The 15,315-nt window shown below is 37.8% G+C and overlaps 2 protein-coding genes across 9 annotated transcripts in view; one reads left to right on the forward strand and one right to left on the reverse strand.

Annotated features, from left to right (window-relative positions):
• The window catches only part of EPHA6 (EPH receptor A6), an 815,440-nt gene that overhangs the window by 724,999 nt on the left and 75,126 nt on the right, over nucleotides 1–15,315 (forward strand). The gene's annotated exons all lie outside the window — the stretch shown is intronic.
• LOC118521619 (uncharacterized) overlaps nucleotides 1–15,315 on the reverse strand; it is a 45,160-nt gene that overhangs the window by 1,483 nt on the left and 28,362 nt on the right. Inside the window, exon 4 of the mRNA XM_078061572.1 lies at nucleotides 10,570–10,662. Coding sequence (XP_077917698.1) covers nucleotides 10,570–10,662 — 93 coding nt within the window. The remainder of the gene's footprint in view (nucleotides 1–10,569; nucleotides 10,663–15,315) is intronic.

A 15,315-nucleotide genomic window follows, 5' to 3' on the forward strand; every position in this document is an offset into this window, starting at 1 on the left:
TCTAGATTTTGACCTAGAATATTTCTTCTGGTTCCAAAGTGAAATTCATTTTCCACACTCCACATTAGAAATTACAGTATTCTTGGGATCACTTTATAAAAACTACACATGGTAGGGGAAAAAAAGACATAAAATATGATAAAACAAAACCTTCATGACGGCATCATCAAATGATGCTACCACAGGGAAATGATACATTTGTAGCGACATGCCCCCTTGTGGTGAATGAGTGGGACACAAGACGTTTGAAATGTTTTCTTGAAATCAAGAAAAAGCAACTTTGTTTTTCTTGGTTTAATATTGTCTGAGATTGAAGAATGTACATTTTAATGAGCTCTGATCTACAGTGATTTTACTTATGTGTTGTTGATTAAAGCTCAATAACTCTGAACCATTTACCTGTAAGAGTAGAGGAAGGATCAGAGAAAACTGATTGAATCCTAATATTTAATTGAGAAATTTCTCAGATTTAAGTGGAGACAAAAATGTAGACTTTAAAATGGGGTTTATCATTGTTCTCCTCTATAAAATCTAAGGTATAAGTGGAAGCATAGGGTGAAAAAAATCAAATGTAAAATCAGAAAAAGTTGTTAAAGTAACTGAAAGCAATGTGTATTTAAAACAAATCATGTAGAAGACAGAAAGGAGTAGAGAAAAACTTGGTGAAAAAGAAAAGAAGACATGCAGACTTTTCATTGACATTTTTAAATGCAAATGCTAAGTTTTCTCACATATGAGTGAAATTCATAGTTTTGAGAATATTTAAGAGACCATGTAGAGGCCATTAATTAAGAGCAAGAGTGAAATGCAATGATGGTTTTTGTTTTTTTTTTTAAGATTTTATTTATTTGCGAGAGAGAGACAGAGAGCATGAGAGGGAGGAGGGTCAGAGGGAGAAGCAGACTCCCTGCTGAGCAGAGAGCCTGATGTGGGACTCGATCCCGGGACTCCAGGATCATGACCTGAGCCAAAGGCAGTTGCTTAACCAACTGAGCCACCCAGGCGCCCTGCAATGATGGTTTTAAGAGGAGATTTAAAGCAATGAGATTCTACAGATTTGGGCTTAGTAGCTTATATCTAATTGATATATATAAGAGAAGAATGTAGATAAAAACCCAACAACCTGATCAAACTCTTATTATTGAAAAGAGGAAACAGTCAAGGGTTAAACTTAAAAAGAATAATAAAATATAAAATACTCCAATGGATTTTCTATTGTATCAGGAATTAGCAGAAATAATAATAGCAATTGCAGGTACTACTTTGAAAAATGGTACTGATTTTATGGATATGTTTTCCCAAATCTGTTTTGGATATGAGGATAGTAATACATAAATTAATTTTTATAACACAATTCTAAATTATTTTCCTACATTACTTCAGATTATACTTTAGGTTATATAACCACAGAATTTAGACCACATTTATTCAAGTAAGAATTTCCCCCCATCCTACCAACACTATTACAGTTTATTCAAGTACTAGAAAAAGCCCAGAAAAATATAAAGCATTTTAGCACCTAGTAAGCTCATGGGGGAATATTTTTGTAAACAGTTATTTTTCTTATCCTGAAATGAGATAATATAAGGAAGTCTCAACATCAAAGCATTTTTTGTGATATTTTGAATTATGTTTTGAGCTAAATATTTCTATGTATTTTTTTATTTCTACTCTTGAAAACTTATAAAACATTGACAGAGGATTATAATAACAATCTTAAGATATAATACCACTTATTATACTCTTTTTGATATTTTGCACTGTTCTCTGGGTTTTTTTTAAAAATATCACTCTATATTCATTTTTTACTAGTTTTCTAACTTTGAATTTTTAACGTGAATCCAGGTCACATTTCCAACATAGTCTCTAATAAAAGTTTTTTAAAAACTCCTCATATCCCTCTACTCTCTGAATCATAGTCATCCTGCCATTCACATTGGCAGGAAACGCACCACAAGTGAATCTGAACTTTGGAATCTGAAGGGTGTTGGGACTAGACTGTGAAGGCCCTTGTCTCTCACTATACATAGCTTGAATTTAGTTTGCCTGGAACAATGCAAGACAGAAGAGAGGATAAGTGAAGTAGGCCACGATTTACAAGAGATAAACAAGAATGAGAAAAACAAAAATGAAATATGAGTGCGGCACGATGTGACAGAAATGTGCCCCATTAGAACAGGGGGCTGTAAGGTGTACTGCCACCTGATTTCGCCTACTCTGTCCCAGAATCTCAGCTATAACAGTCGGAGAGGGTCTGCCGGTAAAGATATCAAGAGCTGACAGTATCTGGAGAGTATTCTTCAATTCTGGATTTGTTGGGATGACAAAAGGATTCCTTAAAATATCCTGAACCCAGGTGATGAAAATAAAACAAAAAACATTTTACCATATATCAAATTGACCATAGATCTACTCAGCATATAAGAAAACGACATCCTAATATTAAACCCCAAGTTTTTCTCAGGAAAAATATATGTAAAACAGTAGTTCTCTTTTGGTCTAATCTGAATTCTTCCAGTTTTCAATGACTCTTCTTTGTATCTTGTCGTTTCTATTGGTACATTTGCTCAGAGTTTACTTGAGGTGCAGGCTCTTTCACTGCATTTCTGAGGTGAGTTACTTCCTATAATAAAGTGGAAAATACTAGCTCCCTGCTGTCTTTATAAATCCAAAAATAACATCTCTTTGTGTGGCGCCATAGCCCTGCCAGTCTCTTTCTAGTCCTCATATTATGCACCACATTTTTCATATGAATGGAAATATTGATAAAGAGGTTTTGTGTGTGTGTGTACCATTATCAGGAGAAGTTCAGAAGGGAAAGAACTGTAGTTAAGGCCGGGCTCCCTCATGTTGCTCAGCTGGGGCGCCTCCAGCCCCTACATTCCTTTTGAGGAAGATTTAACATACTGTAAGTGCCCCTCCACGGGCTCCAAGCCCTCAAGATACTTTATAGAACCCTGGAGTTTATGATGGATGGGGCACTCGTACTGAGACAGTTTATAGTTCATAAAACTCCAGTATTCAAGCAGCAAATTCTACAATTTTTAAGTAGTATAATCAGGTTCACAGACATCCAGACTAAAATACCTATTAGAAATTTTCTCAAACTAACTCTCTTAGTCATCTTGGGCCTCCATAACAAAATACCAGAGACTGGGTGGCTTAAACAGCAGGAATTTATGCCTCACAGTTCTGGAGGCTGGAATTTCAACCTCCAGGTGCCAGCCTATTCAGTTCCCGGGTGAGGGTGCTTTCCCTGGCTTGCAGACATTGCTCTCTCAGTGTGTCCTCTAGGCTCTCTTCTTCTTATCAGGACACTAATCCCATCATGGGAACACTAATCCCCACCCTTATGACCTCATCTAAACCTAATTACCTCTGAAAGTCCCCCCCCCCCCCCGCAAATACCATCAAATTGGGGATAAGGACTTCAATGTATGATTTTTGGAGGGACAGAGTTCACCATACTAACCAATTCCTGAAGAGCTGAAAACTGGGAGAAGTGTAAAATTCTCCCTCGCGAGGTGATCAGTTTGTGTTTTCTGTGGTGGTTGTTGGATGTTAGGTGGTTAGTTTTAGGTCAAACCATTAAAAGGGAAATTCTAATACTTGAGTAAAAGGATCCCAGAATCGAAGTTGTAATGAGGTTTGCTTTCATTTCAGGGATTCTCCTTAAGCATTACTACCCCATCACATCTTCAGGATTTCTCAACTAGGCACAAGTTGGAGGGTTTCACAGTTGGATTCTCGTGGATGTCCCCGTAATCTTTGTATACACAGCACATGAGCTGCAAGGACAAAATCAGCACTACTCTCAGACTGCTCCTCGGCAAATTTGTGAAAAGTACTTTGCTCTTTGGGTAGAAAAGTATACTTCTCCCCTTTGTAAATGTCGAGATGTCAAAAGCATTGTTCATGTATGATGTAGGATGCCATCCTACCCCACAAGCCTTCCATTTAGGTCCCGTAGACCATCCAGAGCTCAAATAGAAGATAGAAATCTTTTCAGTATTTCAAAATCTAAGATTGAGGGCGGGGAGGGGAGATGAGGAAGGAGGAACAGATATCAGGCCTCTCTGCCTTGGGCTTGAGCAATCAGCCTATCCCTTTTTTCAAATACCCTCTGATTCCCACTTAAAAAAAAATAACTTAAAAAAAATAGATATTAATTAAACAAGTGAGGAAAAAGACAGTAAAGATGAAATATTCTTTTCAAAGCATTAAACAAAATAGCCAAGGATTAAGCCAGCTATAAACTGGAAAGTTAAGAAGGGATTGGAAGCATCCCGGAGAACAGAGGATTCTTCTTTGATGGAGGGTTATCTTAAGAGGCCGGGACACAAGCCCTGTCCTCACTTGCAACAAGGATCCCTTGCCTGCAGCACCCAGACCTAAGGCATCAAAGCAAGCTGCTCTCTGTGAGGAGTTCTAACTAATTTCCCAGTTCCCTTCATCTCTGACAATCCAGAATAAACAGTCTCCCTCCCTTCAACTGATTTTTCATACAGGAGAATTTTATGGGAGATTTATATTACTTCTTAAATTGAAAAATAAAATAAATCTTTAGGGAATGTTTGAAGATGCCTGTGTTTTATGGTATACTCAGCATCTTCTATTAAAAACTGGGATGGGGTGGCTGGCTCAGTCAGTAGAGCATGCGACTCTTGATCTCGGGTTTGTAAGTTCAAGCCACACGTTGGGTATAGAGATTACTTAAAAATAAAATCTTAAAAAAAATGGAGTAAAGATCTGCTTGAATTAAACGGCCACCAACAAGAAAATAAATATCCATGAGATGGGGCATGTAGCTGACACTGACAGCATGCTTCTCCTGTTTCTCATCTGCCTTTACCATCCTTATATACACGGGCTTCCAGGATGCATTTACTCCACCAGTCAGCCCCCCTGGGCTTTGTCAGAAGGCTGCTCCCAAGACTGTTGGTGCCCACTTTGCCTGCAGGCAAAAAGAGCTGGGAAGCAATTTAGAATTAACATCCCCTCAGGGACAGCCTTGGACCGATAACTGGCAGGGGCAACTTGACTGGTATAATGACTTGAGCCTTCTTGCCTCTGATCTGGATGACTCAAAAGGGAAATGTAAAAAAGAATGCATGTGAATGATAAACACCCAAGTTTAGAGTAGGAGGTACCAGGGGGTGGGAGTCAGGGGCAGAAATGGTAAGTGGAAGAGGAAACCCTGGGACTTAAACTGTATTAGAAGTGCTGTATTTTTAAAGCCAACCAGTGTATATATGGATGATCACTGTACTGATCTCTATGTGGCTTTTATGGGTCTAAAATATTTTGTAATATTTTTTAAGATTTTTTTGGAAATATTGACAAGGTAGCAACTACTTGTTTTTCATTAGAAGTCAGAAATATATTGGCATATTTAAAATGTTAAAAAAAAATCCAGTGTCCTCATATTTGTCCTCCGAAGAGAGTACGTCTACCCAAATCCAGAGCTAAAAGAGTAGAAGTCTTTAAAGCAAAATTCTATAACCACCTGGTCTTCCACTTCTCCCACTGACCCTACTTTTCCTGTGTTTGATGTAGCTCATCAATACACACCTTTCCTACATTGTTTTCCCTCACTTGTCTTCCCTGCTTTGATCTTATGGTCAGCCATTTCAAGACATTAATGCCTGTCCCCTTCATCTTCAACCTCATCAAAATTGAGCCCTGTGTAACATACATTTTCCCTTTTACCGGTTTCTAATTCCAGGCTCCTGATGTTGCTATTTAAGTGACAAAACTCTACCAATGGGATTCTCTACTTTAACAATAAAACAACTGATTGTAGGCACTTTGAGGACAGAGATTTTGTCTTCAGTGTTATTTCTACCCCTGTATTAATTAGCTAGGGCTGCCATAATAAAGTACCACAAACTAGGTGGCTTAAGAATTTATTCTCTCAAGAGTACATGCACTCTGATGTTTATAGCAGCCTTATCAACAATAGCCAAACTATGGAAAGAGCCCAAATGTCCATGGACTGATGTATGGATAAAGAAGATGTGGCATATATTTACAATGGAATACTACTCAGCCGTCAAAGCTAATGAAATCTTGCTATTTGCAATGACATGGATGGAGCTAGAGCGTATTATGCTAAGTGAAATAAGTCAATCAGAAAAGACAAATACCATGTGATTTCATTCATATGTGGAATTTAAGAAACAAAACAGATGAACATTCAGGAGGGGAAAAAGGAAAGAGAGGGAAACAAGTCATGAGAGACTCTTAACTATAGAGAACAAACAGTGTTGATGGAGGGAGGTGGGTGGGGGATGGGGGATGGGTATTAAAGAGGACACTTGTTATGATGAGCACTAGGTGTTATATGTAAATGATGAACCACTGAACTCTACTCCTGAAGAAATATTGAACTGTATGTCAACTAACTAGAATTTAAATTTAAAAAAAAAAATTATTCTCTCATAGTTCTGGAGTCTAGAAGTCTGAGATCAAGGTCTATACAGGTTAGTTCCTTCTGAGGGCTGAGAGAAAGAATCTGTTCCATCCTCTGTCCTAGCTTCTGATGGTTTGCTGACAATCTTTGATGTCCTTGGCTTAGAGAAGCATTATCCCTATGTCTGCCTTCATGCTCACATAGCATTCTCCTTGTGTGACTCTCTATGTCCAAATTTCCTTTTTTTATATAGGCACCAGATATCAGGGACCCACACAATCCCAGTATGACCCATCTTAACTATTTATGTATCCAACAATCTTATTTCCAAGTACATTTATATTCTGAGGTATTGGGTGTTAGAACTTAAACTTAGGAATTTGGAGGAGATGCAGTTCAACCCATAAAATCCCCTATCTCTGAGATTTGAAACAATGAGAGGCTGTCTTTCCTTTAACTAAGAAGAGCCATCTGGAGAAGAGGCTTTAGTTTGTTACCCAAGAACTATTCCTTGAACTCAATTGAAAAGAATTGAAGACATTGTTCAATTGTTCAATTGAAGACAGCCTCTCATTGCTTCAAATCTCAGAGATAGGGAAAAAAAAAAAAAAAGAATTGAAGACATTGTTATTCCTCTTTTGAGGTGAGACCTTTACTTCAGTGTCCTGTTGTAATATGCAAAATTCCAACAAGTTTGTCTTTTAAGTATTACCTACCTCTTTCCATTAAACAAGAGAGCATTATTTTCCACCCAATGTAGCCTTGGAACACTACTATATTAGTTTCCTTAATGGGTTATTCTGACTTATAAATGTCGGGTTTATTTTGGCTTACTTATGAAGTTTGATTACATGCATTCATAATTGAGTTTCCCTTTTGGTTTATTAATCAGAACCATCATATCATATCTCAAAATGATAATTAGCTGGCAAATTGTGGCAAACATATACAGTTATTTATAGGTATCTCTCACTTTCTCCCTGCATGTTAACATTATCTAATAAATCAAATAACTGTAAAAGTGAGAGAATACCCAGACTAAATCTACTTTTATTGAAAGTGTGACATTTTAGAGTAACATTCTTAAACATTCACAATGTCTATAGCTTAATTAATCTGCTGCTCCATAATTTGACTCTTTCATATGTTGAAATGACCTCATAGATATGGTTACCATTCAACATGAAAGGGTACTGGGGGGGCACCTGACTGGCTCAGTCATTAAGCTTCTGCCTTCTGCTCGGGTCATGGTCCCAGGGTCCTGGGGTCGGGCCCCACATGGGGCTCCCTGCTCCGCGGGAGGCCTGCTTCTCCCTCTCCCACTCCCCCTGCTTGTGTTCCCTCTCTCGCTGTGTCTCTCTCTGTTAAATAAATAAATAAATAATCTTAAAAAACAAACAAACAAACAAACAAAAAAAGGTTATTGGGTTACATGTTCTGAATTTATTTCATACAATATCACCTCTGAAAAGATGTTGCTATAGATATATAGATATAGATATAAAATTTCCTTTTTCCTAGTTACAGTTTCACTTTTACTGTAGAAAACTAAATTATCATGTAACACATTTGAACATTTTCATATCTGAGTGCCTATAGATAAATAATGTGAATGGTCTTAACTGATATAACTTCTTTTCTAGGTGTACTGATATACTGAAAGCATCTGATTACTTTAAAATATTAAGCAGGGAAAATTGAGGAACATACAACTAGAGCTTCCTGATTAGCTTTAATTCTTTTTTTTTTTTTTTAACCAGCAATTACTTGGGGGGTGGGTAGGGGAGGATGGATTGAGACATTCAGAGTAAGAAGGAAAAAAAAATATATATCTTTTAAAGTATCACCTAGGCAAGATCTAAAATAACATGGAGATCCTGGCCCAGTAGAGAGCACAGTGAACAAGTGTTTGAAAGAGCAAAATTCTATCCTTGCTTCTCATATTTGCTCTTTATCATGGAGTGAATGACCCAGCAGAAGCTGTATGCCTTTGGACACCATTTCTGTTGACCCTTTCATATCTTTTCTGGACCAGAAGAGCAGGACAATGAATAGAGAAAACACAAAAATTAGGTTGCTTTATCAGTTTTTCTCACAAGAGAAAGATCACCAAAAGAAGGTTCACTAAATTTCTCTCGCAATTGAGGTTTTACTTTTTCACATTTGTGTGAATACTGGTCTATGCCAAATGGGTCATGGCAACTAACTCATAAAGTCTTTTTAGTAGATAACTGTACCAACCTAAACACTTGATGTGACTGAGAATGAGCAACCACTCTCAGGAACTTGCTTCAAGTTAAAATTAGAGCAGGTCAGAACAATTCTGCCTCACGTATCGACATTTAACATACAAATATTTACTAACAAACCAGTACAAGACATTCCTACCATTTGTTCTGTAAGATCAATGAAGCTCTAACTCTCCATTCTTGTAAGGGATTCCCTAAACATCTTGCCTGAAAAACTATCAATTAAGGAAGTCTAGACAACATCCCTAGGCCATCCCAAGGCCAAGATTCTGTAGCCTTGTAGGCCAGGCAATCAGATTCAGATTCACTGTCTGAACCATTTAGAGATTATTGAGAGATTAGAATCAATCCCTCAGGTGACAGGTGACTGTCAGGTGAGCTACAGGTCTGTCTGCATTTCTATACCCCGATTATGCAAGAGGAAGAAGTTAATCACTAAATTATTTTAGCCAATCTACATATCTTGAGTGCCATTAACTTCACCACTTCTAACAGCCATTATGCTGGTTAAAAAGCCACCAATTTAACCAATGAAATTTCTTTTCTGACGTTCATTATACTATTTATTGAAGCTTGTGGTACAATCCAGTATAAATAGTTGCATCTGTTGTATGGGCCCCTCTGGAGCCTGGGCTTCCTTTTACAATGCTAGTGAGCCCTGACTGAGCTGTGAGAAGGCAAAAGCTGTTCACATCTGTGGTGTAACTTACATGAATTGTAAGTAATTCACAATAAATTCGAGATATCGTAGCATTATAACTACAATAATCTCTAAGACACTAAGATTGTTTATAATACCATTATTTAATTATCTATCCTCTTTTTCTTTTTTTTCTTTTGTTTTGTTTTGTTTTGTTTTGTTTTGTTTTCTTTATGCCCATGCTCTCCTTTTTGCAAATAAGCGTTCTCTTTTGGCCTCTTCTCTTTCTTCAGTTCATAGGTCAGTTTATCTCTGATTTCTTATCTTGTGCCGTCTAGGAAATAAACTTTTTTCTGTCACTATCTGCATTGATAATTTCTCCAAGAGAAGTCTCTAGACTACCTGCTTCAGAATTATCTGGGGTAAATTGTTAAAAATTAAGATTCCTGAGAAATACCTCTGAGGTTCAGCTAGAAATCTGCAATTTTAACAGACACACTCCTGCACATTATTCTTATACACACTGAAGTTTGAAACCGCACTCTATTTTGCATGTTCCAGTCAAGTAATAAGATCTGTATTAAACATAAACTGTGTGCAGGTTGGTTTTATTTGGTATTTTTATTTGGCACATCTACTTTCCAGCACATTGTGGAACCTTCATAAATATTCAATTACCGGAAAGCAAACTCTCAATTATTCAGGTGTGAATTAACTAACTGATGGATTATCTCGGCTCTCAGCTTCTTCTGCCTTCTCCTTAATGCATTTTGGCTCTTTCTCTGGGGAATAATCACTCATCTGTTGCAACTTGTTAGCAAGTTTGATGAAAAGCCCACTTTCTAGGCATATTGAAATGTAGTTGGGGGATTTTCTGTGCAATAAACATCCTACCTAAGAGGACCATCCCTTCTACAGATAATGAGGAGCTAGCTATAATATACACCAATCAACAAGGGCAGAAAAGACCTTACCTATTTCCTGGAAATAAAATACTTCATAATTAGCTTTATAAATTACAATACATATTCCTAAATATCCACATAAAACACCATAAATACAGCTAGATTATAGGTAATTAAATATAGGATAAAAAATGCTTCCCATAAGGGTCTGAAAATGCCATTGACTGGTATCTTTAGCAAAAATTGGGACGACATTAGACAAAAAGAGACAAAAGTAACCCTTTCTTCTTAGATAGACCAACACAAATATAGTAGAGAACAGAATATTTGGTCATCTCTAGTACCTAGTACAAAAAGACTTACCTACTTCACCACTTTTTCCATCTCTTAGGCCATCTTTCTTTCCATAGGGTTTTCTCAGGTCTCCTGAGAAGTCATTGCCAAACCCAGACCGACCTGTTGATTATGGGCATATCATGTTTTAGGACCTTTCCTACTCAATGGCAGTTTCTTATTTGCAAGTGTCTGGTCCTGCAGCCTACAGGGTATGTATGGATCACTCACTTCCAAGTAATTTATGGACAACAGAATATGGGGATACATCATGCCTTTAAACAGGATGAAAAAAAACTCTCTTTGATTTGAACAATGTCTAATATTTTAATGAATTTTTAGCATGTGGCACACTCATTTCATTCTAGTACATTCCATTTCCACAGAGATCCTTTGTAAACCATCACCACCATAGACGCACTTCTGCTTTTTTCTTCAAAACAGGTTTTGTGAAGACATCTCTAATTTTTTTCACTAGCCTACTGCTATTCATCTTCTCTGGGCTCCTAGGCCTTTCACAATGAGGGTTTCACTCATCAGATCTGGGAGCTGTGGGATGATAAAGAACCTCTAAGAACACCTAAGTTTAGATTATCCTAGAAGATCTTCTAGAAGGTCTATATTAGTTTCTTTCAGGATCCTTGGTGGCCTATGTGTGGTGTCAACTCAGTTACTGACCATACATTTTTTAGTATATCACCCAGAGTCTGTTTTTCCATCTGTAAAAATGTAAATGATACCACTTATGTGGCTCATTCTACACTTGGCCTGTCTGTATCACAAATGGCCTCCTCAGAACAGAAAAGTGGCTGAGACCGGAAGACATGGAGTTTAACAAGTTTACAAATAGCCACTCTATTCAATCACTGCCTGCTTCTCTCTCTCAATTCTATTATCCCAGAAGGCTGGGGCAAGGTAGGGTTGAGGGAAAAACAGAATAATGACAGGTGACAAGAAATATGGACTTCTATAATATGTTCATAAAGAAGAAGCAGGTAAGATAAATTCTTATCCAGTCACTCTAATACTTTCTAAAAAAGCTGGCTTCAGTCTGTTCTTGCTTGATTGCAGAGTAGCATGTGAGAGAGAGCTATGTGTTGGAAAGTATGGGTTTATGAATGCATATTCAGTTGGATTATGCAAGTGGCCTAGTCCTTGATAGAAGTCAAATATAATATGCTTAATTCACATATTGCCTTATTATTCTTTAATATCAAGTCTCCTTGCTCTAGACTTGGTATTGTTTGCATGGAAGATGGTACTTTAAAATACCTTTTACTTTGGATAGACTCAGTCCAAAATGATTTAATGCTCCTTTATTTTTTTTTAAGTGCCCTATGTAAGCAGGAATTATTAAGAAACTGCTGCAGACCATCAAAAGGATGAAATCTTGCCATTTGCAATGATGTGGATGGAACTGGAGGGTATTATGCTGAGCGAAATATGTAAATCAGAGAAAGACATGTATCATATGATCTCACTGAGATGAGGAATTCTTAATCTCAGGAAACAAACTGAGGGTTGCTGGAGTGGTGGGGGGTGGGAGGGTTGGGGTGGCTGGGTGATAGACATTGGGGAGGGTATGTGCTATGGTAAGCGCTGTGAATTGTATAAGACTGTTGAATCACAGACCTGTACCTCTGAAACAAATAATACATTATATGTTAAAAAAAAAAAAGAAGATAGTAGGAAGGGAAAAATGAAGGTGGGGAAATCGGAGGGCGAGACGAACCATGAGAGACTATGGACTCTGAGAAACAAACTGAGGGTTCTAGAGGGGAGGGGGGTGGGGGGTTGGGTTAGCCTAGTGATGGGTATTAAAGAGGGCACGTACTGAATGGAGCACTGGGTGTTATACGCAAACAATGAATCATGGAACACTACATCAAAAACTAATGATGTAATGTATGGTGATTAACATAACATAATAAAATTTAAAAAAAAAGAAACTGCTGCAGCATTCTTAGGGCAAAAGATGGAATCCTAACATAGATTTTCAATGTAAAAAAAAAAAAAGTAGGAATAGAAGCTATGATTCAGATCATTTTCTACCCAAAAGGTTTAACCTTCTTCCCTATGCACATGGCAAAGCTGTTTAGATTCTCATTTCAGTTGGAATACCTTTGACTGCACCACTGTGGCTGCTCAGAAGTTGATTTAGGATACACTATGCACTATTGGATTATGCAGTCCATCACTATTCCTGAAAGGATGAGCACTCTGTGCTTTTCAGATGAAAAATGGAAAAGTTTCAAAGAATCTAGTTAAATCCCAATTAAATTTAGATCCAAAATTGTATTGTTCCTTTCCTTACCAAAGGGACTAAATTATGTAATAAGTCTTTTTCAATTCCAATTTCAAGTTCTGGTTCTTACCTATTAAATCACCCAAAGCACTTTTACAGGTCTACCAAATAATACTCCAACTTCCAACTCTGAAGAATGCTACTTTCTGCTGCCTTTTTAATGATAACCCCAACACTTTTCTCCCTGCATCTCCTCTCTGAACACTATTTTGCTATGACCTGTCCTTTTCCAAACTATTCTTATTTCTGCAAGTTTGGAGGTTTTGTTGGCTTTCAAGACCAGGCATTTATTTACTGTAATTCTTTTTACATGATATTGTTGGGGGATGGGAAGTAATTAGAGACAGTTTAGGTAGAAAACAAGAGTTTCACTATCAAACACCTGTGAAGGTCACATGGAGGCAAAATAGCCAAATGCATGGTGGAGAGAGCAGATTTCCTGCTGCACTCCTGGCCTACTGTTCTTTAGTTTTTGTTTGTTTGTTTTGTTTTGTTTTGTTTTAAAAGATTTTATTTATTTATTTGTCAGAGAGAGAGAGAGCACAATCAGGGAGAGTGGCAGAGAGAGAAGCAGTCTCCCCACTGAGGAAGGAGCCTGATGCAGTACTCGATCCCAGGACCCTGGGATCATAACCTGAGTCCTGAGCCAAAGACAGAGGCTTAACCAACTGAGCCAACCAGGCATCCCTACTGCTCTTTAGTTTTAAAAGAAAGACAGAAAGGAGGGAAGAAGAAAGAAGGAAAGAAAATGAAAGGAAAAGAGATAAGGAAGAAGGAAAAAGATAGAAGGGGAAGGAGGGAGGTAAAGAGAAAGGGCCAAAAAATACCTTTGAATATGTCCAAATAACTCCTCCTTAAACTGTGTTAAGATTGATTTTATTGTTACCATTTTGCCTAAGTGACCACTCGCAGGATCATGTGAGAACAGAACCTTATTCCTTACTCTAAAATACTAAATTATATATTTTTCCTTAAAATCGATTTTGCTAAAATGGATTTTTCATATTGCAACCTCAGCTTTGATGCCTTTACATTCCAAAGTGAAAATGATCTGGGTAGTGAGAAAGAAATGGAAACTTCACCAGGTAACACCTCCTCATGTCTCACAGAAGTATGCAGAACCAAGTCTCTTGAAAGCCCATACCTGTACACCTGGCCATAAGTAAAGGCCCTAGGGAGACTGGCTATTATACAGAGCCTGGTGGGGAATTCTCTTTTTAAATGAAGAAAGCTCTTTAAAGATTAATTACGTTTACACCACTTCCCTATCACTAGTTTCTGTTTCTCTAAAGTCAGAGTTGCATGTATTTGGTTTGCAAAAAAACATTTCTGAGCTATAATTACAATAACTTCAGTGTGAAAAAGCTTAAGAGAAGAAGGGAAACATAGAGACAGCGAGAGGGAGACAGAGAAAAAAAAAGGAAGAAACAACTGGTGTTACCCAAGACAGGGAGTGGTGTGAATATTCCTGCTAATTCCAGACATAGAACAGGGGAGGAAAGGGGTAAACTATTGCCTTGAATGTATAACATCCCTACCTACTTTTCACTGATGGAAAACAAGCTGAATTAGCACTTTCTGGAACATTAGCTTTCCTGTGATTATCTAGCTGAGTTCTGGGATGTCTTGCCTGCAGCCTCTCGTGATCTGGTAGAAGATAGGTTAGTATCAGGTTGAAGCTTTAAGTCCCACTCTAGGTCATATGCAAGGACAGGTTACTATAATTTGAGGACCTCAATACAAGCTTTCCCAAAAAAAGGCCCCCCAGTCAGGGTGAACCTTGTTCCATGGGCATCTATAGACTAGGCCCAAGTCCATCTTTTACAAAATCTGTTTGCTCAGGACTTGATGTACTTCTGAGTACAAAGGGAACAAAGAGTTCATGTCCCATTGTGGCAGGTCAGGGCCATCTTAATCAAATTTCGCCTGAAATATGTCTGACTCATCTAACAAAACTGCCTCTTGCTTCCCCTGCAATAATTTTTTTTTTTTAAAGATTTTATTTATTTATTTGACAGAGAGAGAGACAGCGAGAGAGGGGGAGTGGGAGAGGGAGAAGCAGGCTTCCCACCGAGCAGGGAGCCCGATGCGGGGCTCGATCCCAGGACCCTGGAATCATGACCTGAGCCGAAGGCAGACGCTTAACGACTGAGCCACCCAGGCGCCCCTCCCCTGCAATAATTTTTAATTATAATTCTGTCTACTGTTAACAAGAATATATTTTACCCTTGATTTAAATGATATAACTTATGTAGGAGTAGGGTGTAAAAGCTTTTCCAGAAAATTCTTTTTAAAAACATTCCAAAGGAAAAGAAGTAAATGGGACTACATCAAACTAAAAAGCTTTTGCAGAGTGACAGAAACCATCAACAAAATGAAAAGGCAACCTACTGAATGGGAGAAGATATCTGCAAATGATATAACTGATAAGGGGTTAATATCCAAAATGCATAAAGAACTCACACAACTCA

The sequence above is a fragment of the Halichoerus grypus genome, chromosome 1 (genome assembly GCF_964656455.1).
Source record: "Halichoerus grypus chromosome 1, mHalGry1.hap1.1, whole genome shotgun sequence".
NCBI classification, from domain to species: Eukaryota; Metazoa; Chordata; class Mammalia; order Carnivora; family Phocidae; genus Halichoerus; species Halichoerus grypus.